The sequence below is a fragment of the Chionomys nivalis genome, chromosome 19, assembly GCF_950005125.1.
Source record: "Chionomys nivalis chromosome 19, mChiNiv1.1, whole genome shotgun sequence".
Taxonomy (NCBI): domain Eukaryota; kingdom Metazoa; phylum Chordata; class Mammalia; order Rodentia; family Cricetidae; genus Chionomys; species Chionomys nivalis.
In genome coordinates this window covers 59,351,744-59,376,626 of record NC_080104.1, presented here as the reverse complement: position 1 = coordinate 59,376,626, position 24,883 = coordinate 59,351,744, and the positions used below count along the sequence as shown (strand labels likewise).

At 47.5% G+C, this 24,883-nt stretch overlaps 1 protein-coding gene across 3 annotated transcripts in view; it reads left to right on the top strand.

Annotated features, from left to right (window-relative positions):
• Positions 1 to 23,761, top strand: part of Mapk14 (mitogen-activated protein kinase 14) — a 61,981-nt gene extending 38,220 nt beyond the window's left edge. The window contains exons 7-12 of one of the 3 annotated variants that reach the window (XM_057794412.1): positions 668 to 782; positions 1,173 to 1,244; positions 14,958 to 15,037; positions 16,062 to 16,140; positions 20,121 to 20,294; positions 21,484 to 23,761. In XM_057794412.1, the coding sequence (XP_057650395.1) occupies positions 668 to 782; positions 1,173 to 1,244; positions 14,958 to 15,037; positions 16,062 to 16,140; positions 20,121 to 20,294; positions 21,484 to 21,551 (588 nt within the window). In that variant the 3' untranslated portion in view covers positions 21,552 to 23,761. Of the gene's footprint in view, positions 1 to 667; positions 783 to 1,172; positions 1,245 to 10,463; positions 10,544 to 14,957; positions 15,038 to 16,061; positions 16,141 to 20,120; positions 20,295 to 21,483 lie in introns of those variants that run through there. The other 2 variants (XM_057794411.1, XM_057794413.1) reach the window with 2 other exon arrangements.
• Positions 23,762 to 24,883: the final 1,122 nt, after the last annotated feature.

The following is a 24,883-nucleotide window of genomic DNA, read 5'->3' as shown; positions in this document are numbered from 1 at the left end:
TGGGGCACAAACATACATGGCAATCAAAATACCCATACATATAAAATTGGAAAATTAAAAAAATACAGTAAAATACACCCATTTTAAATTTACCTTTTTTAGCGTTCTAATGTCCATATAACTACTACCATTATAACATAGTAATCTCCATAACTTCAAAAATTCTGAGTATCTCCTCCTAGTGACCCTTGCCCCTTACCCTTCCCCGTGCTCCAGGTAGCCACTGATATGATTTCTGACTCTGAATTATTGTTTTATAATAGAATCATGCACATTACTGTGTTACGGGTTCTTCGTCTGGATTGTGTGCATCATTATTCTCATTCTGTTGCTCAGTAGCAGCCCATCCCAGAAGCATACCAAAATGTGTAGCCTGTCTTCCTGTGACTGGGCACCTGCCTCTGTTCTGGTTTGAGATACAGCTATTGTGAACGTCCCTGTGCAGACCTCTGTGTGGGCATATGGCTTTGTTGTTCTTGAGTAAACTCCTAGCAGGGGATAGTGTGCTTTGCTGGCATCTTTCTTTTTAAAAAGTTCTTCGAGTATGTTTGCCGTGTATCTTGAGTCAGGTTGGCAAAGCCCATGGAATGAGAGAAATACCATTTTCTTTGTCATAAGGTAGCAGAACTTGCCTGCTCCCATGCCTGATCTCTGCTCTTGCCCTTAGATTCTGGATTTTGGACTGGCTCGGCATACTGATGATGAAATGACAGGCTACGTGGCTACCAGGTGGTACAGGGCTCCTGAGATCATGCTGAACTGGATGCACTACAACCAGACAGGTGCTGCTCCAGTCACCTGCCCAGACCTGACCCAGATGGGGGAGGGGTGCTGCTAACATGGTTTGCAGATGACTCATGCTGGGTCTTTACCAGTGGAGAGTGGGCTGACAACTCAGTATTCCCGGGAGGTCCAGCATTCACCAGTAAGGAAAGTGCCCTTTTGTGAGATATTTTGTTTATCTTAATTATATGCTAACTTACACGACCTGTGGAGCCCTTTATTGGGTGACAGTTTTAATAAGCTTATTTATTTCTATAAAAAAAATGATTGTTGAACGTCAGGTGTCTTAAGTGTTGATTTGAATCTTTCACTCCCAGTTTGAGTCCAATCTGTGGCCATGAACATGAATAGAAACCATGTCTGTGCTTGTGTTCTCATTACTATTCCAGTGGATATTTGGTCCGTGGGCTGCATCATGGCTGAGCTGTTGACCGGAAGAACGCTGTTTCCTGGTACAGACCGTATCCTTTACCACGTTTTTGCCCTGCTTCTCATCTGTGTTCGGCTGTTGTAGATGTGTGTTTCCCTTACTCATTTTTGAGGAAGGCTCAGGTGTTGCTTTGGAGGTCCGTCCTCTTGTTGAATAGCTCACCTTGCCAAGCAAACAAGCTTAAAACTTAGCTGTCGTCTTTTTGCAGCCTGTCCTTATGAATGAGTTTAGTCTTCTGCAAACCCTTAGCAAGCGTGCCCAGCACCTAGAGCTCAGAGGGATCATGTTCTCACATTTGCTTACACTAAAAAGCCTGTGGCCCTGTTCTGACATGCCTGCTGACTCTTGTCCTTTTTGTTGAACAACAAGCAGTAGAAGCAAGAGGAGAGAGTCTCCTGTTGTGATTTTGTTTTCCACACAACATCGTCCCTGGTTAGAGCCAGCCCCACTTGAGTCTCATACTCCGCACCATCTGGGTTCTGGGCACCAATCACCCTTTCTATCTGCTGGGCATGTGTTCTGTGACCTAGTAATAATATCGCCAAATATGGTTTGAGACCTCTCTCCAACTCTGCCTGGGGAGAATGTTTAGATAAGAATGTTAAAACACAAGCTTAAAATCAGTCCTCAGGAAGCGTTTCTGCACAGCCTGTCATAGCCTGGAAGTGATTTTGGTTGGGCTCTTAGAAACGACACAGCAACCCGGGCTTCATCTAGCTGCAGGGCTAGATGACCTGCCACACCCGAGTCTGTGAACTCACGTGCTGTCCTGGCTGTTTCTTCTGGACAATGTCTTTGTGAAGCGGAACCTCAGCTCCTCTGGGTGCTACTGGACCAGAGTCCAGCCTCCCCGTGCTCAGCTCACCCTGTTGCTCAGCTCACCCTGTCACTCTCTGGGACATCAGCACCTAGAACATCTTCCTTCCCGTGGGATTTTGGTTTACATCTGTTACGGTCCAGGCAGAGAGGACCCTTCTGCTGTTCTCTGAGCCTGCCCTGACGCTGCCCTCTGGTCTCTTTCCTCCTGTGTCTCTCCAGCTCCGCTTTGGCTAGTCCTAGACATACATACCTTTATAGGCAGACAGACAGCAACATCTGTAGGGGACCTCTCAGTTCCTCACTTTTGTAGTCCAAATATTCATGGGTTAGGGGCCCAGACCCTGGAATTTAGATTTAAGCCCTTTTACTTCGAATTATGTGACTTTGATCAAGTTTCCCAAGCTTGGTGTTTCTCAGTTTCCTTAACCATAACATGACATTAGTGTAAAGTCCAGAAGGTGATTGTGAGCCACCAGGGAGTGCTAGCAGCATCTTCACTATGACTATGTCAGCCACTTGCCATGACCACAGATACCTGAGAGAGGATTTAAAGAAAGGAAGATTTATTTTGGCTCATGGACTCAGAAGTCTCAGTCCATGGTGAGACTGAGCATCGTGGTAGCGGGAACACAAAGCAGAGGAGTCTGCTCACTTCATGGTAGCCAAGAACCAGGAAACAGAGAGGAGATGGGAGAAGAAAGAAGCCAGGGACAAAATAGGACAGATTCCCAATGACCTACTTCCTCCCACCAGGCCCCACCTCCTAGTGTTTCTGGCACCAAAATAGCATCGCCAACCAGGGACCAGACCTTCAGCAGGAGGCACTTAACATCCTAGCCCTAGCCTCTAAAGGCCATATTCATCTTTTTTTTTAAAATATTTATTTATTTATTTATTTATTTATTTATTTATTATGGATACAATATTCTTTCTATGTGTATGCCTGCAGGCCAGAAGAGGGCATCAGACCCCATTACAGATGGTTGTGAGCCACCATGTGGGTAGCTGGGAATTGAACTCAGGTCCTTTGGAAGAGCAGGCAATGCTCTTAACCGCTGAGCCATCTCTCCAGCCCCCGGCCATATTCATCTTATAGAGCAAAATGCATTCAGACCACATCCAAGAGTCCAGGTCCTCTTGAGTCTCAGAAGTGCAAGGCAAACTCTGAGCTGTTAGCCCCTGTTAAAAACAGATTATATACTTCCAGTATTCAGTGGCATAAACAGTCTGATCCAAAGGTAAGGAAGGACCAGACCAAAGCAACATGAAACACAGCATTAAAATTCCATAGTTCAGGTCCGTCATTAGAGAGCCAGGGTGGTGTGAGCTGAGTTCCAAAGGGCTTGAGCAGCCCAGCTCCTATGACCTTGTTGGGTGTATCCATATGGCCTCTCTCTTGGCTCACTGCCTGTAGCTGTCACGGTCCACATTCTGGGTACTTGTGTTTCCTGGACCTCTTGCATCATCAGCTTCACCCTCACAGCTTCATGAGTCATGCTCTCGGGCCACTCACAGGAAATCCAGCCCCAGCGTACATAGCCAAGCTTCCCAGACTTCCTTTGGAAGTCTGGTGGATACTTCGGCCACCCTGTCCTTGGATTCTGCATGTCTCAAAAACCAGTATCATGTGAGTGACACCAAGGTTCATTGCCAACTTGGGCAGTAGCTCGCTTTTCTTTCTTTCTGGAGCATGGCTGCAGTGACCTGTGAGTAGCTCAGCACTGACTGATTCCTGGGAAGACACTTCCTAAGTGGCCCTTAGTGGGCAGGGGTTCTGGAGGTGCTCTTTTTTTTTAGGGATGTTTTGGATGAGTTTACACTTTGTAGCCTGAACCTACAGTGGTTAGGGGGGGTCTCTGGTGATTTTTTTGTCTTCTCTGCATGGAATTTTGTTTGAGCCGGTCTTAGTTTGTAGCCCATGCTGACCTAGAACTCACTGTGCATCTCCAGCAGCCTCAACCTCACAGTGCTCCTTTTACCAGCTCCTAAATACCAGCTGCCTGTGCCTGGTGCTCAGGGCTGACCAAGCCCTTTGGAGCTCAGCTGCCAGCACCCTGAGCCTCCAGTGATAGACCTGGAACTGTAGTTTTCTTGCTGTGCTGGTTCTAGAAACTAGAACTCGGTGTGCCTGACAAGCACTTTTCCAGCTGAGTCCCATCTCTGGGCAGCTCTGCCAGGCTGGTGGCTTGAGTATAATAGGAGTTAACCTACTTGGGTTTAGTTTAACGGAGTGAACTAAGCAGGCTTAGCAGACCTCTTCCATTTTTCTTAAGGTCTTGATGAGTCAGGTTCTCCTCACTGCCTTGTTCTGATTTCTAGAGTTCTTCCCAAGGCCTCTGGAGATCATGCTGACTCCACAGCAGCTGGCCTCGAAGGCCTGAGATTTGAGGGGCTCCTTGATGAAACAGTGTGCAGGCTGCCTCTCTGCTGGGTTCAGTCTCCTATGGGTTTGTGGTTTGCTTCTCTCAGTCACTGTGCCTTTGGGATCTGTTATATGGGTGTTGTCACAAGCCTGTGGTGTATGTTACTTGATGACTGATTTGATTTTTGTGGGAAAGTGTATATAATGTAAAATTCACTAATTTACTCCCATTGTGATAAAATTTCCATTAACAAAATTAACCTCAACAATTTTAAACTTTTTAACTTAACAGCACTAATTAAATTCATGATGTTGGACAGTCCTTGCCTCTAACTACTATGCTTGTGACTCTAGAAGACACTTCCATCTGGCTTAATAAGAGTGTTCATAGTAGTTGTGTAAAGAGTAAGCCCTTCTCTAGAAGCTTGCCTGACTCTGTATCAAGTGAGTTCAGCCAACAGGACTTAGAGCAAAAGAGGGAGACTGTAGACTGTCTTGCCAAGTGGAATCCTAACCTTTCCCAGATGCCACCAATTTTGAAATCTGTGAGTGTTAGGTATTGGAGTCATTGGTGCCAGTACCTCATTCAGCCTAAGAGCGGGGAAATGTGTAGCCTTTTCCTTATGTGTATCCATTATCTACCAGTGATTACAGCCTTGGCTTGTGTCTTAGGGTTTTATTGCTGTGAAGAGGCACAGCTGCTCTTATAAAGGAAAACATTTAATTGAGGCTCGCTTAGCATTTCAGAGATTTAGTCCATTATCATCATGGTGATATATAACAGTATGCAGGCAGACATGGTGCTGGAGCTGAGGCCTGCATCTTGATCCAGAGGCAGCAGGTTGTGAACCCTGTGCCATATTTGGCCTAGCTTGAGCATAGGAGACCTCAAAGCCCAGTCCACAGTAGCATGCTTCCTTCAACAAGGCCACACCTATTCCAGTAAAGCCACACCTCCTAACAGTGCCACTTCCAGTGGGAGCCATTTTCCTTCAAACCACCAACAGCTCGTTATTTTTCTTTCCTATATAATCAGATAAATTTCCTTTGTGCATAAAAGCCCCTCCCCCCATTATAATGGCCATGTTACTCTTAAGATGTAAACTGTGCTCTTGAGAGATGACTCAGTCGCTAGGAGCATTGACTGGCTTTCCAAAGGACCCATGCTCAAATCCCAGCATGATGGTTCACAATCATCTGTAACTCCAGTCTCAGGGGTCCGGTGTCTTTTGGTCTCTGTGGGCACCAGGCATGCACATCTGCACACAGGCAAAGCTCGTGCACATGAAAGTAAAGATTAACAAAAGGATGCGCATGAGCGGTGCTGGGCTGCTGTTGCTGCTCTGACCTATGTAATGTCCTCCGTGTATCAGGTCAGTCGCAGTGCAGTGTCGGTCCTTTCTTCTTCCCCAAGCATGCAGAGGGACATTGCAGACATACAGGACAATAGTCCTATGAACCCCGTGTCTGCTCCACCCAGATGACGAAATGTGGGTAGTTAAGCAAACCCACTAGAGTATCTATCATATCATATCTTGTCCATTGCTTTCCATTGTTGAGTTTCTTTATTTTTCTCATTTTTTTCTTTCCTTAAACTCAGGGAGGGACTTATAAATGCTAGGCAGATACTGTACCACTGAGCTGCATCTCCACAGTTCTTCCTCAAACATTGAAGGCAAGTATCTTATTTAGGGCTGGAGAGATGGCTCGGTGGTTAAGAGCCTCCATACCAGCCACTCTTGAAGAGGGAGGGAATTAGTTTCCCGCACCCATGTCAGGCATCTTACAACTGCCTATAACTACAGATCTTTTGACCTGTCTGCACACAGACACAAATACTTGAATTAAAAAAAAAAAGTGTCCGACGGCAGGCATGGTAGTCACATACCTTTAAGCCCAGCATTTGGGAGGTAGAGGCAGGCAGATCTGAGTTTGAAGTTAGCCTGCTCTAACATGTTCCAAGCCAGCCAGTGCTCATGGTGGAACCCTGTCTCAAGAAAGAAAAAAGAAAAAAACAAGTGTATGTTGAAGAAGAAAAGTATTTTGTGAGAGTTGTTGTGGGAACTCAATATCCTTTAAGGTATTTGCTCACTTTGGGCGTGGTCTCATGTACTGTAAGTGCAGACTAAAAGTGCGTGCGGCCCTTTTTTTGCTGGTTCAGTTCCAGTTCCCAGTGCAGAGAGAGGACTGGATGTCCACCCTTGCTGTGAGTTTGTCCCCAGATAAATAAGCCTTTGCTATGCCCCGTTCCAGGCTACTGTGGAACTCTGACACATCTGCAGAGTTTGTTGTTTGCTCTTTGTCCTTGAAAATGTATTTTCCTAGAAAAGAGCAGATGTCTCATGTTTGTCCAAACCCTTAGGAAATATTTGTGTGTGTGCTAGTGAAATTTGACTATGTCCATAATCCAGAAGAGAAGGGAGCAGGTGGGTTCCACTGGAGCCTGTCCTCTCCTCTCCTGTCCTGTCCCATCATTAGAAGGACTGACTTCCCTCCCGGAGACTTGTTGAGCTCGGCATGAGGACCCAGCACCTGGGAGGCTGAGGCAAGGGGATTTCTGTGAGTTTGAGGTCAGCTTGAGTTACATTAATTTTCAAATTATTATCCTTTCCCCTTACCTGGATATTCTGCCTTTGGCTTCTGTTAACAGAGAATTGATTTCAAAAGTAACCTTGGGCCTAAATTGTCTTTTTCTTCATATTTTTATAGAAAGACTCAGGAAATTTATGAGTTAAAATTTTGGTATTGTCACCCTAATTGGAACATATTTTAAACTGACAGTAAACATAGCTTCTGTGCAGGGGAAGAAGGGCTGCACAGTTGCGAGGGGCAGCCCACTGTGGGAATGGCAGACTGCAGTGAGTGTCACTGTGCTCTGAGGTGTAAGCCGGTTGGCAGCTTTGCCGTAGGTAGTAGTGTTAGCATTGGTGGTGGCAGTGGTGGCAGCGGTGGTGTTTGCGTGCTTTGCCCAACAGCTTTCAGCTGCTAAGGCGGTTTCTTTTATAATGTGTTTACTGCCTTCCAGCTCCCAGGCTGTGCTGCAGCCACTTCCTCCACACTGGGCGCTGTGCTCATGGGGTGCGCTTTAGACTCTGAAAGCAGCAAGCTTCTTACTACTTTGTTTCTTTTTGTATAAACTGCATAGAATGTGTTGTTGTGGGCTTTGAGAATAGGGCAGTGAGTCAAGTTGAAAAGCATAGCTGGGCAGTGGTGACACATGCTGGCATATCCCAGAGGCAGGCAGATCTAGGCCAGCCTGGTCTACAGTGTGAGTTCCTGGAAAGACAGGGCTACACAGAGAAACCCTGTCTTGAAAAATCAACAATAAAAGAAAGAAAAGCATATTGCAAGTCTCCGGATCAGCCAGCATTTGTCAGGCCAGCTGCTCCAGGCAAGGGGAGATAGATGATGCCACCCTGCCCTCTAAACCAGAGTGGTCAGGCTGGGCTGGCAAGAAGAGATGGCAGTGACTTGAACGGAAATCTTCCTCTGGTGGAAAAACAAGGTGGAATGTTTAATAGAGGTATAGAAAAATTACTGGGGAGAAAAACCAAGCGTAAATTAGGACTCCAGATAACTGCTATGTACGTTCTGGTAACCCCAGTCCTGGAGTGGAGGGAGGAGACTTGGTTTAGGTCACCTTGGCTACATAGTGAGTTTGAGGCCAGTCTCAAATAAGCATTTCCAGAAAGACTTCCTGTTTGAACAAAACATAGAAGGGTCAGGAAGAGGAGAAAATGCTTCATGGCGGGGAGTAAAGTCTGTCCTTCATAACAAGCATAAAGAGGCTTAGAAGTGCCTGGATGTTGGCTGTGAGTTGAAGCCTTGACTCCATTCCAGAATAGTAGTTTGAGACAGGCAGAAAAAGTGTAGTGACGTTTCACAGAGGGGCATGAGTGCGAAGCTGCTGAGTCACTTAGGGCTTTCACCCTGGAGTGCTCGCACCTGCAGACAGGGAGAAGGCGTGGAGCGCTTGCCTGCTGCTGAGTGAGCTCCCTTGTCAGAAAGGCCGCTGCTCCTCAGAGCAGCTAGGATACAAGCCAGACTGGAGACCCGTACTCCTCAGCCACTTCGCAGAGTTCTGAGGCATACACCGCAAAACCAGCTGCCAGGGGCTGGAAGGATCTGTTTCCTCCTGTTGCACGTGTCATCTTGCAGCAGCTACTCAGATCGCATGCTCCTGGGAGGTCGAGGTGTGAGTGGAGCTGGATTTATGGAAACCAGGTGGCTCTGTCTTCAAGGAAGATCCTCCTGTCTACCCCGAGTGACCAGTGCACATCGCACCCTCCCTCTGTCCCCACCTGGACACACCTGCCTTAAGCTTCACTTAGAGCTTATGTTTATATTTGCAGTGGCAGGGTTGTTTTGTTTGGTTTTGGTTTTGGTTTTTTAAACCATTCTCTACCTTGAGAAATATCTTATGTGGGTGGCCTTGCTTCTGGTTTGCCTTCAGTTTTCTGTAGGATGCAGTTGCTGGGTGTGTTGGTTTATCTCTTAAAGGGCCAGCTCAGTGACCGTTGTACGCTTGTGAGCTGTGAACCAGTGTGCAAACAGCAAATACACAGCCTTGTTGCACTCCAGGAAAGCTTCATGTATGAAACAAGCAACAGGTCGCGCCTTACTGTCATCTTTCTAGAATCTTCTTTTTAAGCAGATTTTTTTTTAAGGCAAGATGCCATCTTATTGCATAAGCAGTTCCAATAACTAGGCAGCTGTGCTGTGGTTTGCAGAGCTGTTCTTATTAAGTTATGCTGTCTTACCTCTATGAAAACCAAATCAAGAATATTGTCATCTACTCTGTCTGCACTTTAAGTGTTGTTTGTACCTTTTATGTACTAGATAATAATCTAGAAATTAGGTATAGAATGTGGGTGATGGCGTACATCTGTCATCCCAACACTTGGGGGCGGGGGTGAAGCAGAAGGATCCTGAGTTCAAAGCCAGCCTGGGCTGCATAACCTGCAAAATGAACAAGAGCTGCTTCCCACCTGAGAAAGTAACCAGGGATAGATATCTTACACGCCTGGCCTTGCCTGCCTGTGCACTTGCTGAAGGGACGAGGCACAAGCACACAGACAGTGCTCAAAGAGTAAGGGGTGTCAGGAGGTTGGGAGGGGGCGTTTAGACTGGCACGTGGAGAAAGGATACAGTCATGCAGATCCTGGTCATTGGCATAGATCTGAATAAGCTATTTAGATGCTCACAGAAAATACTAAAGGCCATTTCAAGGTGTTTTTCCTCTGACTAAAGGCAGTGAACAAGTGGAGTGTTTGATCTTCTGGTGGATACATGCACATTTGTTCTGAGTAGACAGCAAAGTGCTGAATGCCAGAATGAATATGGGCCCTTTGTCTTTGTGCTTAAAACATTACATGTGACATTAGCTAAACCTTTGTATTCCTTCACATTGATAAGGTTGAAGCCCGGTGTACTCAAATTTATTGGGCCACTCTTGATAGAAACCATAGTGTGTTCCCTCTGCCAGCTGGCTGTTCCTAGTGCTCTGCCTCGTAGGGGAAGGGGGAGGTGTTCAGAGGCACTCTCAAGAGGGCGGGCTTTGGGATCAGAGCAGGTCTCCCAACTGTCTGTCAGATTGCAAACTGACTAGGTCAAGCCTTAGGGGAATAGTCAGAAATAGACCACATAGCTGTGTGCTCTGCTGCTGTTCTCTGCAGCCCTCTGCTTGCTAGCACTCCCTGCTTAGCTGCCTCCTGGTACCTTGGTAGAAATGAGATGGAGATGTAGGCTGGACCATGGGCTGCGTAGCACGGCTTGTTTTCCTCTGCTGTCTAAAGCCCAACCCCAGTGGCTTTACTTCTGCTGTGTGATATTGACAGATGTGTGTGTGGCAGCACTTTTGAATCTTTGTACAGGAGGAGTGTGTCCTGGAAGTGCAGCCTGCAGAAACCTTCCTTCCACCTAGGCTCTTTCACCATGTTGATCTTGTTTGGGGGTTTTAATTTTCATTGTTGGGATGTTTTGTTTGTTTGTTCTGTTTCATTTTGTTCATTGTTTTTGTTTTTCCACTTTTATTTTGTCCCGACATTTTCCTTTATAGTCCACCATTAGATATTGATCAGTTGAAACTCATTTTAAGACTCGTTGGAACCCCAGGGGCTGAGCTTCTGAAGAAAATCTCCTCAGAGTCTGTGAGTTAATGCCTTGATTGTAATTACTGCCCTTTTGGGAGCCACTTGCCTTCCGTCATTCTGCACTTTGACCTTTGAATGTTTGTGAGTGTGTGTGCTCTGTGCATGTATATGCACACATGTGAGCCTGCATGTGCCTGCTTGCATGCATGAGTGTGTTTTATTCTATCTTTATCTGGGTGTGGACTTAAGATCATGGGAACCCCTTTGGGGCAGTTGTATGCTAATAAAACTGAGAGTTGAGATTCCAGTTCATGCTAAGAGATTAATGGGAAATCTGTCTACTTCTGAGCTCTCGCTTCTCTCTGAGATTGACCACATGGTCAAAGGCTCTTTCTGCTTTCTGTTGAGAGTCTATAATCTCTGAGCACTTACCATGTGCTAGTCTGACATCATCTCTGGGGGGGTCACCTGCTTCTTTACTTCCCTTGAGGGGCTCGTCCTGTGCAGGGAGCCTTCTCATGGGGCTCCTGTCCCCCACCCACCCACCCACCCCCAGACCACACAGAGAAGCTTGCTCCACTCCTGACAATCTGCAGACGGCTCTGAGCTCCTCTAGGTACCTTGGTCAATACAGTGACCTATGGAGGCCCTAAGAAGGTGACTCCAGTTTGCTTTAGCAATTTTTTTTTAAACTGTTGGTTGCTTTCTGAGGCCAGAAATTTTGAGGAAGCTAGGAAAGCCCCTCATTCCCTCTTATGGAAATAAACTGAGGAGCCAAGCCCCAGCTGTGCCCTCCTAGGTCCTCCCACCACTTCCCAGTACAGGGGCCCTCTGCCCAGTTGGGTAACAGGAAGCAGACAGTAACATATCACCTCGTCTGGGAAGGTCAGGACCCAGTATGTGATATAAAGGGTCGTGGAGCTCAGAACAGCTTTGAGTTTCTGTTCTGAGTGTGTAAAATGGTGTGCTAGACACGTCATAGTGCATCCTTTGCTTGTTAAGATAAGGAAGTGAAGACACAGAAGCCGTGACTGCCTGACTCACACCTTGAGTCACTGGGCAGAGGCAGCGGGTCCCAGGTGCTCTGGGAATGGGAGCTCATCTTCCTGCACTTGCACATCAGTGTGAAAGTCACTGTCAGAGGGTGGGCCCTAGCCGGAGAGCCAAAGCTACGAGGGGCCTTTAGAAAGGAAGGGCTGTGGGGTTTGTGTTAGCGTGTTAAAAGAGTGGCTGGACGCCAGGTGGTGGTGGTGGTGGTGGTGCACGCCTTTAATCCCAACACTTAGGAGACAGAGGTAGGTGGATCTCTGTGAGTTCAAGGGCAGCCTTGTCAACAGAGCAAGTTCCAGGACAGCCGGAGCCAGGACTGTTACAGAGAAACTCTGTCTCAAAAAAAAAAAAGACTGGTAAGAGGACATGGGGCAGGGTGGGGCTTGGGAAGGAGTCCGGCTAGATAGAGGATGGTGTTGAGATGTCCTCTTCCCACCACCGTCTGCCTTGTAGGTGTGTGCTGCTTGCTGTAGGTTCTGGAACACACCTATGTGAGAGGTAATATGTACCACCACTAACCCATCATCTCTGTTTAAGAAACAATGCTGTACACGTGGCCTAGTAATGAGATGTCTTTATCTTAACATGAAATGGACATCATACATTTCAACAGTTCTACTGCAGCCCTGGGCAAGATTAAATCAGGTACCAAAGTAAGCATCCTCTCAATAATATTCTGTTAAACATAGTAATGAGAAAGGAGCTTTTAGCCTACATAACTGTCATGAGTGGATCAGGGTAATCTACATGTTTAAAAGTTTTGGCAAGGTTGATTTAATGTTGATGACACCACCCAGTACTTTTGAATCTCAAAGCACATGATGCCAGGTGTGATGGTATAAGCTTGTAACCCCAGCACTTAGGCAGAGGCAGAGGGATTGAGGAGTTTGAAAGTGGCCTAGGCTACATAGCAACTTTGAGGCTAGCCTAGGCTAATTTGTAAGACATTATTAAAAAAAAAAAAAAAGGCAATGATGGCACACACCTTAAATCCCAGCACTCAGGGAGGCAGAGGCAGGTGGATCTCCAAGTTTGAGGCCAGCCTGGTCTATAGAGTTGAATTCCAGGACAGCCAGGGCTATGCAAAGAAGCCAGGTGTTGAGTTGTAGCTTAGTTACATCAACAAGACCATGGGTTTCTTTCCCAGAAGCTCATAAGGGTGAAGAGCACAAAGTGCCTAAGTACAGGTGGGGAAAAAGCCAGGTGAGTAAAATTACTGAGAAAATTGAAAAATGAAAGACGTTAGTGAAGACTCGCAGTCAACAGAATGCTATAGATACTTCATTCCTCCCAGGAAGAATGGAACAGTGACGCCAGCAAGACAGGCACATAGGACCTGAGTAGCAGAATGTCGGGATGGGTTAAATAGTCATGATGGAGGCCCGAGGGCAGAACTGACTTGGCCTGGCACCTAGATTAACCAGAGAAGGAATAAACCACAATATTAAGAAAGCAAAGCCCTAGCCGGGCAGTGGTGGCACACACCTTTAATCACAGAGGCAGGCGGATCTCTGTGAGTTCGAGGCCAGCCTGGTCTACAAGAGCTAGTTCCAGGACAGACTCCAAAGCCACAGAGAAACCCTGTCTCAAAAGAAAAAAAAAAGAAAGCAAAGCCCTTTAGAAGTCTTTCTGATCCTTAGATAGGGGGGCAGCAGGGGCAGGGGTGTCTGATCCTGTTTCACAAAAGCAGACAAAGCCAGATCTTGTACATGTGATTCCCAAGGAAAGAGTTGGCAGGACTTGGGTGTATGAGACCTAACTGAATCCTGCCCTGGCTGGTTCACTCTGAGGCCCTGTTTATTCTTTCTCTAAGCATGCAGAGTATTGTTCAGAATGTAGTTTGCTGGAGGGTAAGTCTAGAGTCTGGTCAGAGGGACCAGCCCGTCTTTGGGCTCAGTGAGAAGGGCAGTTATATTAACAGTAACCTGACGTCAAACAGCGTTTGGCACACTCGAGCTAATGCGGAAGCGGCATTCAGAGGAGCCATGATGAAGTGCTATTATTTGGCTTGGTGTTTATTAAAGATGAGACGTCAGTTGAAGGATGAACTTGATACTTAAGGGAGTAGAAAGGAAACTCACTAAACCATGTTAAGATTTAAATGCCGTCATCACTTCTGTTTTGAGAGGGAGTGTGTGATACACTGGCAGTGGGCTCTTAGATTTTAGGAGCTGTAACTTATAGCTGGTAAACTGATTCTTAGGACCCGCACGGTGGGAGAAGAAAATTGACTCCTACAACCTAGAGGCCCCTGACCTGCACGCATGAGTGGTGTGTGTGACCTGCCCTTACCGCCACGCACAAACACTGTAGAAGTGCAGTGAGTAAAGCTTTCCCCGCCAGATAAACACGGCGCTTTGAACATTCTGTTCATTGACGCTAATGTGTTGTTCACTCACTGTAGGTATGGCGTAATTGTGGTGTGCTGGTACCAGCCTGTGCCTTCTGTTTTGCTTTTGCCATCAGCTTCGTAATGTACCCTTCTTTGCCTACCTATGTGTTTGTGGCATGTTGTTGGGTTTGTTTTTTTTTTTTTGAGACAGGGTCTCTCTGTGTAGCCCTGGCTGTCCTAGAACTCACTTTGTAGACCAGACTGGCCTCAGACTCACAGAGATCCGCCTGCCTCTGCCTCCCGAGTGCTGGGATTAAAGGCCTGCACCACCACCGCTCAGCTGTGGCATGCATCTTAAATGTAACATTGCCAGTGTTTTTGAGACTTGGCATAGCTCAACACCCACTCTCCTGTCTCAACTTGGGGTGTGACTCCTAGAGAACCTGTGTCCCCAGCACCCAGTCTCTTCCCGGGTGGGCCTAGTAGATCTTCCAGTTTCCCGCGTTTAGTCACTATTGTCCCCATATTCCGTCTTTGCCATTGTGGCAGACAGGTTTTAACTGTTGGTACTTCAAAACAGTTCTCTGGCTAACATCCTGGATCAAGGAGCGTTCTGCTTCCAGGAAACTTGAACTATTTAAAGTAAAGTTGACACTTAGGGAAAAGCTAGTTTTCGTGTCTGCATGGCTACTCACTGGCTAGGTGCCTAATAGTACCTGCCATTCTCCAAAAAAAAAAAAAAAAAAAGTTTTGGGGGCTGGAGAGATGGCTCAGAGGTTAAGAGCACTGACTGCTCTTCCAGAGTTCCTAAGTTCAATTCCCAGCAACCACCTGGTGGCTCGCAGCCATCTGTAATGAGATCTGGTGCCCTCTTCTGGCCAGCAAGCATACAGACAGAACATTGTATGCATAATAAATAAATAAATCTAAAAAAAAATGTTTTAGCACGTACCTTAGACTCTGAGCTGGGGCAGATGGGAAATAGAGCTGTTTTCTTTGGGGATGGCTTTTAGACTTTAAAAACAAAAACACAGCTAGAGTTGATTTTTGCACTGTGTGTTTAACAATACCCTTGACTAGGCGTCTAAGATATTAACCAGCTTCAGCAGATAATGCGTCTGACGGGGACACCCCCTGCTTATCTCATTAACAGGATGCCAAGCCATGAGGTGAGAACAAACAGCACATTCAGGGAGGTCTAACTCAGAGGCCACCTTCTCGTTGTAATGTCTGTGTCTAACCAGCAGTTTCTGATGTCACCAAATGCTTGCATGTGCCCCGAGGACTGCTGCGGCAGTGACTGGCTGTGTGCTGCCAGGGTACTGGCATTTGGGATGAAATGTCATGCAGACTGTGGCAGTGAGATAGTGTAGGCTTGTAAGTACAAAATAATGTTCATTGGTGTTTGGTTTTCTGAATCTTGTCCTTGAGGCCCTGTGTGTCTTTGTTGGTGTGTGTAGTTAGTATGTGCTACAGCTTCATCACAGGCGTGAAACACCTCCTGCTAATGGATTGCTGTGTTTTTTAAAGACACAAGTAGTCCATATTAAATATGAGCACTCAGATAGAATCCGGTTCTTGACCAGTTCATAATCATTACCCTATCTCCAATTTGTAGTCAGAGGTGACTGGGGTACTTCTCACAGGCCCTTGGTATTTTGGGGAACCAGGTTAGCAAACAAACAAACCATCATGGCAGCACTGTTTGCATTTCAGCCCTGTCTGAACACTCTCCTTGTCTGCACTGAAGGACGGCTTCTCTGGGGGAGATGGGTCTCTATCTCTCTCTTCAATTCCTTCTTCCAGTCTGCATGGCTATGTAGGAAGGGATGACAGCCATGTGTCTGTTGCTATGACTACAAGTTAGTCTCTGCTGCAGTACCAGCTCCTCTTCCAGATGTAGCTGACTAGGAAGACAGTCCAGGAAAAGACCACTTCTTAGAAGTCTCGGTTCTCTTCAAACCTCCGACCCTATCTGTGATGAGAAAACTAATGAAGGGTAGTTGATTGGTCAGCAGTCTCGTCCCCGTGAAACAGCTGTGGGTGGACAGCAGGAATACAGTCAGTGGTCTCAAATCGAGGAGCTGAGGGGCTAGAAGAACCGCTGAGATAGTGATCCGCACTGGGCTGCTGACATTCCGAGAGCAATAACAGTACCGAACACAGTCATTCTGAGAGTCCATGTTTTTACAGGCAAGAAACTACATTCAGTCCCTGGCCCAGATGCCGAAGATGAACTTTGCAAATGTGTTTATTGGCGCCAACCCCCTGGGTAAGTTGATCTCGTTCATTTGGGGACTTGAAATTTTGTTCTGTAAATGTCTTTTGGATCTTAATAAATATGGCTGTTACTGTCTGCTTATGCTGTCACATTTAAAGAAGAATCATACAATGGGTCACCGAATATGGAGGGAGAAAGGATGCGTGTAGCAGACACTGGAAAACTGTAGGAAGAAGGTAGGAGACTAGAAGCAGACATTGATCCTCACAGCTGCTGGTGGCAGCTGGGGCCCAGCTGAGGGCAGAACGTAGAGGCGGGCCATGCTTAGTGCCCACATCCTGTTGCCCCACTCTCACAGACTCTTTGCTCTTCTCTCTGCCCTTCTGGACCTAACCAGCTGCCTCTGCAGAGTTAATTTGCCGTCTCAGACTTCAGCTCAATTCCTTCTTGCCCCCATCACCTCTAGGATCCCCTGGCAAACGGAAGTGACAGTGGTAGCTAAGAATGTGTCTTCCCGGGGGTTGGAGAGATAGGTCAGCATTTAAGAGCACTGGCTGCTCTTATAGAGGACCTGGGTTCAATTCCCAGCACCCACATGATAGCTCACAACTGTCTGTACTCCTGTTCCAGGTGATCTGGCACCCTCACACAGACATACGTGCATATAAAATAAAAATAAATAAATCTTTTTTTTAAAAAAAAAGATATGCCTTAGCCAAAACTCCAGTTACTATTCCTTAAAGATGGGGCTAATATGTACTTTAGGTGATTCCAGCAGCTGCTGAGGCGCTAGTTCCTTACTCGGGGACACTGTAGTGGGCAGTAGTAGACACAGAAGGCCAGACCACAGACTCGCTACAGTGGGAAGGGAGTGAGTGGGTGTGGCAGCTAGTGTCCTTGGCCTCCTCACATTCCTGCAGATATTACTGCAGGCTGCTTTTAAAGATCACGGCACGCACTTCGCGCTTCTGTGTGGGTCATGTTACTTTCTGAGGCCTCCAGAAGCCTTGCACCAGAGTGGACCAGAGTCAGCTGTTGCCTCCAGAGAGCTGGGGGCCAGGGCAGTGGGTTCAGAAGCTATTTCCCATACAGGAATGCCATCCATAGCCACTGTGCAGTGGGCTGTGCACTCTCTGTGGCAGGAGAGATGCCCGGACTCTTGGAGGAGTGAGTCCAGCCTAAGCTACATCAGTCAGGCCTTGGGTGTGCAGGGTGCAGAGGGGTTGGGTTGGCTTTGTAGCCTCCGTGACATGTTCTCGTTGGTCCTCCTTGACATGTTCTCATTGGTGTTCTGTGACATGTTCTCATTGGTCCTCCGTGACATGTTCTCATTGGTCCTTCGTGACATGGTCTCATTGGTCCTTCGTGACATGGTCTCATTGGTCCTCCGTGATGTGCTTTAGCTGCAGCATCCAGGTAGAGGTCTGTGATCTGTAAGGTCTCCAGGATGTTAGGGGGATGGAAAATGAGTCCACCCCAGCACCCCACATTTCAGATGCATCAGTGCCTGTTTGACTCCCTCTTGTCTGCCTCAAAAGGACTGAAGTCACACACATCCTGATAGGTGTCCCCACTTAAACACTGAAAAGAACCAGCTACCAGGAGTCAGTCCAGACTTGCACAGCCTTCTCATATCCAAACGTGCCTCACAGCCCATTGCCAAGTGTTTATGTCAGGGGGAACACGCTGTGACCGATCACTAGCGTCTCCAACGTGCTAGCTGGCTGCATACCAGTGATACATTAGCTGCCCTGTGGTCAGACACTGGCTTCGCATCACTGCTGTTCCTGAACAAAGCATAACTGAGAACTTCATTGTCTGCCACAATCCCTGAGAAGTCTTTTTCTTTCTTCTGACCTTGTCCTCATCTAAGTGCATTGGTCCTGAGGATGTGTAACTTTTTACCATAGTGTGGCAGGCACCCACCCATTTGTGTTCAGTATAAAATCAACAGATTTGTGGAAGACCATGAGAAGAATATCTAGGCAGTTCTCCTAGTGCTTCAGTATTGTTGAAGACAGTGTCATGTGGCCTGTTTTCTGGTCCTCTGCTTCCTCTCCCAAGTGCTGGGTTCCAGTGTGCACCACCATACTCTGTGTATGCACTGCTGGTTTGGAATCAAAAACCTTGTGCACACTTGGCAAGCACTCTACAGGCTACATCCCAGCCCCTCTCTAAAGTATAGGCTCACAAGTCTGAGCATCTGCATATTTCCTGTCTCCTCTGCACCCTCAAAGCCTGTATTTCCTATGGATGACTCTGGAGTTCTGGCTGCGAGACGCTTGGTTACTGTGATAGCAGAGGACATGAGAGGATCATGTCCTCAGGAAGCTTTCCTCCTCCTTGGCACCCACAGCCCTCCACTGTGAAGAAACCTCAGCCTCTAATGAGGCCATGACACTGGGGAGAAAAAGATCAGTAATGCTGAAACCATTATCGAAAGTGACTGATACTCACCAGGAGCCAAAATATTCCCAGATGACTCAGGCGGGGAGAGAAGGAAGCGCTGTCAAGATGCCGTCACCGTTAGCTCCGCTGGCAGTGGAGCAAGTGGCTGTCGTGCCCACCAGTTCAGAGCACCACGGCCTGTGACGTGTTTGTGCCCCGTGTGCCTGACTTCGTTTAGACCTTATTTATTTATTTTTGATATATCTAAAGAATCGGAAAATGGGAGGGTGGGTACATCAGCACAGAGAAGTAGTGGAAACCTGTGATGGCTATCTGCTTGCACATCTGGAATATGCCAGTGTGCTCAGGAGGGTGAGTTCAAGGTCAGCCTGGACTAGATGAGACAGCTTCAGAAAAGCCAGAGAGAGAGAGAGAGAGAGCCCCATATGCAAATCCTGGTTTGAACAAGTGAGTTGTAGGAGACAGCTGTGAACTGGGTTTGGGTTAATGACAGTGTCGTGGTCTGCGGGACGCTGTCTTTGTGCTGCAGTGTTTGGGCTGTACATTGTCATCTAGTGATCGTCAAACAGTTCAGGAGAAGCACAGAAATAAGGTGAGAAATTTGTCAGACGTGGACTGATGCCCATGCATGGGGCATGGGTGCCCTGCTGTTTTAACAGCGAGTTCTGGATCTCGGGTTTTCACTCTATGGTTCATACGGATCAGATATCTTTATCGAGAAGTATCTTTTCTCCTGTGACCCTCTGGGAAGCCCTCAACTTGCTAATTGCTTGAAATTCTGGATGAATATTTATTTATATTGTTAGTATATAACATTATGTACTGTTGTATAGTATGCGGGGGGGCCTTCGGTCAAACAGCCTGCCTCATAGATTGCTTTAGCCTTCAATCTCCTTTTCAATACAGTTTGGTTCAGTAGTCACAGTGTAGTGTTGACATTGCAGGAAAGCTTCTTCAAAGCCTGGTTTTGGGGAGTATATTTTGCTTTGTTTTTGAGGGGTTATTTTGGGGGTGGTAAGACAGGGTCTCACTATGTAGCTCTGGTTGTCCAGGAACTTGTTATGTAGACCAGGCAGGTTTCGAACTCACAGAGATCCTCTTGCCTCTGCCTCTGCCTCCCAAGTGCTGGGATTAAAGGTGTGAGCAATCTCGCCCAACCCAAATTTTTTGTTTCTACGCTTTCTTTTAACAGTTTGTTTATTGTCCTGGGTTTCAAACCCAGGACATGAAGAATGTTCAGGGAAATACATACCTGCCCAGTCCAGTAATTTTTTTTCTTAAATAATACACACATATATAGTTTATTTTTATTTTTTATATGCGTTGATGTTTTGTCGTATGTATGTCCGTGTGAGGGAATCAGATCTTAGAGTTACAAGCAGTTTTGAGCTGCCATGTGGGTGCTGGGAATTGAACCCCCGCCCGCTGGAATAACAGCCTGTGCTCTTAACCACTAAGCCATCTCTCCAGCCCCTCCAGTAATTTTCTTCAAATGTGCCAGCTAGCTTCATGCATGCACACACAGGAAAGGGGCTGCATGCAGGAGCAGATACCTGAGAAGATTCTTTGTTTGGCTGTCGTGGTGGTGGCACTAATGTCATGTGTTCTCTTCTCGTGGACAGCTGTGGACCTGCTGGAGAAGATGCTCGTCCTGGACTCAGATAAGAGGATCACGGCAGCCCAAGCCCTGGCACATGCCTACTTCGCTCAGTACCACGACCCTGATGACGAGCCTGTGGCCGACCCTTACGACCAGTCCTTCGAAAGCAGGGACCTCCTAATAGATGAGTGGAAAAGTAGGTCCAGCGGCGGGCTAGCATGGCTCAAGAGCTTGATTTCAGTTTATTCTTGGTTTGTTGTTTCTCTCTGTAGGGCTGGCTGTCTCTCTTGGAACTGACTCTGTAGACCAGACCTACCTTTGCCTCCTAAGTGCTGAAAAATGTGTACCACCATGCCTGGCTTATTGGGCTTCACACATACTCCACAAGCATTCTACCACTGAACCACATGACCAGCCCGAGAACTTATTTTTAAAAGTCTTTTCTGGGGCCAAATGGTGGTGGCGCACACTTTTAATCCCAGCACTTGGGAGGCAGAGACAGATCTCTGTGAGTTTGAGGCCAGCCTGGTCTACAGAGCCAGGGCTACACAGAAAAAGCAGTCTTGAAAAACAAAAAACAAACAAAAAAAAACTTTTCTGGGAAAAATAAGAACTCATCAATGGCCACCTAGTATTGTGGTTCTGGTACTCGGGGTCATTCACACTGCATACATAGGTAGTTTGAGGCCAGCCGAGGCTACATGAGATCCTGTCTCAGTAAAGCCCTTGTGAATGGTTATTGCCAGCTCACTAAACTTACAGCCATGGTCTTTGGTGCATACGTTCCCTGATGTAGTCTGTAGGCGCGCTCTCAGAGTGTACAGCTCTGCACACTGACAGAGCTTTGAGACTCGGGGGCGTGGTTGCATTGACAGCATCTCTGGAATAAGCAGGGCCAGTGCATTTTCAGTGTTCCAGTTGATAGAGCTGGGACAAGAGGTTGGTTGGTTTTGGTTTTTGAAGACAGGGTTTCTCCGTGGCTTTGGAGCCTGTCCTGGAACTAGCTTTTGTAGACCAGGCTGGTCTCGAACTCACAGAGATCCACCTGCCTCTGCCTCTGCTGGGATTAAAGGTGTATACCACCACTGCCCAGCCAGGGCAAGAGTTTTTATAGCTTACCTTTGGCCTTGTTAGGAACTGCCATGAATAGAGCCACATCTCCTTCATCCAATGTCAAATTCCTTCATAAATCACAAGGTCAGCTCTCCAGTTAGCCCCCAGAGCTAGGCCTGTCCACTGCAGTACCTGGTGCTGACTGCCCCTGAGCAGTAATGAGTGGCGGGATAGCCTCCCATGTGAATCCATGCTGCAGGTCGTGAGCAAGTAGCAAGGTGGATGAGGGAGTGTCTCAGTTCTCACAGCTCACCCTTCCTTCCCGGTCACAGGCCTGACCTACGATGAAGTCATCAGCTTTGTGCCACCGCCCCTTGACCAAGAAGAAATGGAGTCCTGAACACCTGGTTCTGTTCTGTCGATCCCACTTCACTGTGAGAGGAAGGCCTTTTCATGGGAACTCTCCAAATATCATTCAAGTGCCTCTTGTTGAAAGATTCCTTCATGGTGGAAGGGGGTGCATGTATGTGCATAGTGTTCGTGTGTGTGTGTGTGTGTGTCTGTCTGTCTGTCTTTGCGGATGGAAGTCGCTTCATGAGTTGTGGATGCTCCATGGCAGCCTCTGCCTGCTTTCTCAGAGTCTGGGCAGCCTGATGGAAACTACTGTCTTGTTAGGGATGTATTAAGTGCAGAGTACAATTATCCCTATTCCTAGTTACACTTTTGCCAATCTGGCTTCTCTTGTGTCCCTGCCTTTACCACACAACACAGTGGTACAGAGAGGCCGTCCCCCAGCCCTGCCTCCAGCCGAAGAGGAGCACCTAGCTCCTGGGCTCTCGCTGTGATTGGCTGCTCACCGTGGTCCCCAGAGCCTGACAGGTGTGTCCAAAGCTGCCAGTCTGTGCCTTAAAAGGAGAAGGACGCATAGATAGTTCCAGAACTGCAGCTGCTGACATTCTGAGCCAGGCGAGTGCGCAGGCTGTTGGGTGGCCAGTAGTAAGCTGGAAGAAACAAGGCAGCTTCAGGGAGGCTGTGTGTCTGTGTGTCTGTGTGTTTCCGTGTTTCCGCGTGCGTGCACGCATGTGCATGCATGTCTGTGTGGCCGCCCTCCCTCTCCCAGGAGTGAGCGGTGTCTGTGCTTACCCCTCACCTCAGTACAGAGATCTCCAGTGCCAGCTGCAGGTTCCTGCCGTCAGCCGCTTCCTGTGTGCTCTTCACGTCTAGCAGAGTGCGGTTGTGTTTGCATGCTTGTACAACCCCGTCTGACTGCCGGGCACGTGGAGACTTCCTGGCCACCCTAGTCCACGTTGCCTCAGCTGATGCCATGGGCACGCTCCTGCCTCCTCACTCCAGCGCTCCTCTGTGTTGAGCACAGCTGATCCTCCAGGTGCTCACGGTGCAGTGACACACGGGACGGACAGCACCTGGAGGCTTGCCATCTGACTGTCACCAATCAAGGGGAAACGAGGCCTTTCCTAAGAATGTCCTCAGCTCTGGAAATCGTGTTCTCCTCACTTGTGATAACCAGCTAAGAAACTCTGAATCGAAGTGAGGAGCAAAGGCTTGTGAGCCAGGACTCCTTCCAGTCTCTCTCAGTAGAACACTCAGTAGAACAAGGCAGAGCCAGGCAGTCAGAGGCACCTTTCCTTGGAAGGGTCCTCCCGGCAGCTTGACACTGATTGGCGGTCTCAGTGTTGATTTGGGGAGAAATCAATTTTGTCTTGGAATTTTGTGTGTTTTAGGAATCCTGAGAGAATGTGATTCCTTCTGATGGGGAGAAAGGGCAAATTATTTTAATGTTTTGTATTTTCACCTTTATAAAGATGAAATCCTCAGGGGTGAAGAACTGTTTGCATAACTCTGAATTTCAGGCACTTTGTGCTATATGAGGACCCATATATTTAAGCCTTTTGTGTAATAAGAAAATGTACAGCCAATCCCAGTGTTTGTGACAGGTCTTGTATTTAGGTCAAGGTGTCTCTATTCTCTATCAGTGCAGGGACATGCATGCTCCAGACTGCCAGGGTAGAACCCTGCATCATCCGGAGCCAAGAAGGAGGCAGACTGCCAGGCCTTGCCACTCAGTGTGCACCTCGGCTCCCACACCCCGCAGGACGCATCCAAGTGGCATGTCTGGTTATGAAGGCAAGTGTGATTCCCGACAGTTCTGCGCAGATTACTTTATTGCAGATGTCTTTGCACATGTGACCATGCTGTGTTAAGAGGCCGTGCTCCAGGGCCCGGACTCACTGGAGCTGGCTGAAGAGCTCCTGGCATCCATAGCCAAATGCTGCCATCTCCCAGATTCTCCTCCAGAAAACAAGGGAATGAGGGAACTGCTGTTCTGTGTGTATTCATGAACTCGGCTGTAGTCCCATACGCCATAGGATGTCAGGCAATACCACTGGGTAAATAAAGCCTATTTTTCAAATTCAGTGCTTTCTCAAGTTTACTGTGTTCCTCTTCGTGATGGTTTCAGCATGGCCTGGCACGTGTTTCCAGCAGACCCTTTAGAGCTGTCTAGTTCACACATGGTAAGAGCAGCCTGGGCTGTGCCGGCAAACATCTGTTTCCACAGTGTCATGTGATTGAAAGGGTCCAAAGATTATTTTTTTGTAGCATGCGTGAACTGATGTACAAGTTGAATCCCAGTGACCAGAAATTCTGATGGGAGAATGCCCAGTCTGCCCCACGCCCTCTGAGGCGGCCTCGCTGCATTGAGACTGAAACCACGGGATTCACCACCTGTCTGCTTAGTGTTTGGCCCTTGTCAGCGCCACTGACCACTCTTACACAGTGAATTTTAAGTTGCTTTCTGATTAAATATTCTAAGACTTTATATGCTGTATATTTTTATCTTTAAATTGTCAGAGGGGGCTGGGCATGAGCCTATGTGTGTAGGATCATAGTACATCTGTTTGACTCTGCTGTCTTCATGTCCCTGGAAAATGCCTTTTAAAACTAGCAATCTGCACCATGGGATTAAAGGCTGCAGGGTCTCATAGCCAGGCTCTCAGGGTCCCCGGCTATCCTGAGAGGACAGTGAAGGAAGCACACAGCTGGGCGTTTGGACCCATGAGAGCCATTTTCTGGCGGCCAGCTGGAAATAATGTTGATAGCCACAACACTGGTGTAGGCTCCATTCTTATCCCCTGGCTTCCTGTGAGCATGAGAGAAGGTGGCTTCAGCTAGCACGCAGGTGTGGGTGGCTCTGGTAAAACTCAGCTACGCCAGCAAGATGGCTTAGGAGTAGAGTGGCTTGTCAGCAAGCCTGCCAACCCGAATTCAATCCTAGGAACCCACATAGTGGAAAGAAAGAACCAACTCTCAAGTTGTCCTGACCTCCACATAAACAGAATTTTTTAATGTAATAAAAATAAAAATCAGACCTTTAATCCCAGCACTCGGAGGCAGAGGCAGGAGGATCTCTGTGAGTTTGAAGCCAGCCTGGGCTACAAGAGCTAGTTCCAGGACAGGCTCCAAAGCTACAGAGAAACTTGAAAATAAATAAAATAAAACCAAATAAAAATACAAATTAAACAATTTGGGGGGCTAACAGACCTGGACCCAGCTCTCCTGGGGCTATGAATGGGCCTGCTTAGACCAAGGAGAACTGACCCAGAAACTTGGGTGAATGAACTTCACATGGTAACCGGAGCCTCTTAGGATATAGACGGGAAGAGGAAAGGGGAGGCCTCTGGTTGCTACTCTTACCCCCAAACAGCTAACAAA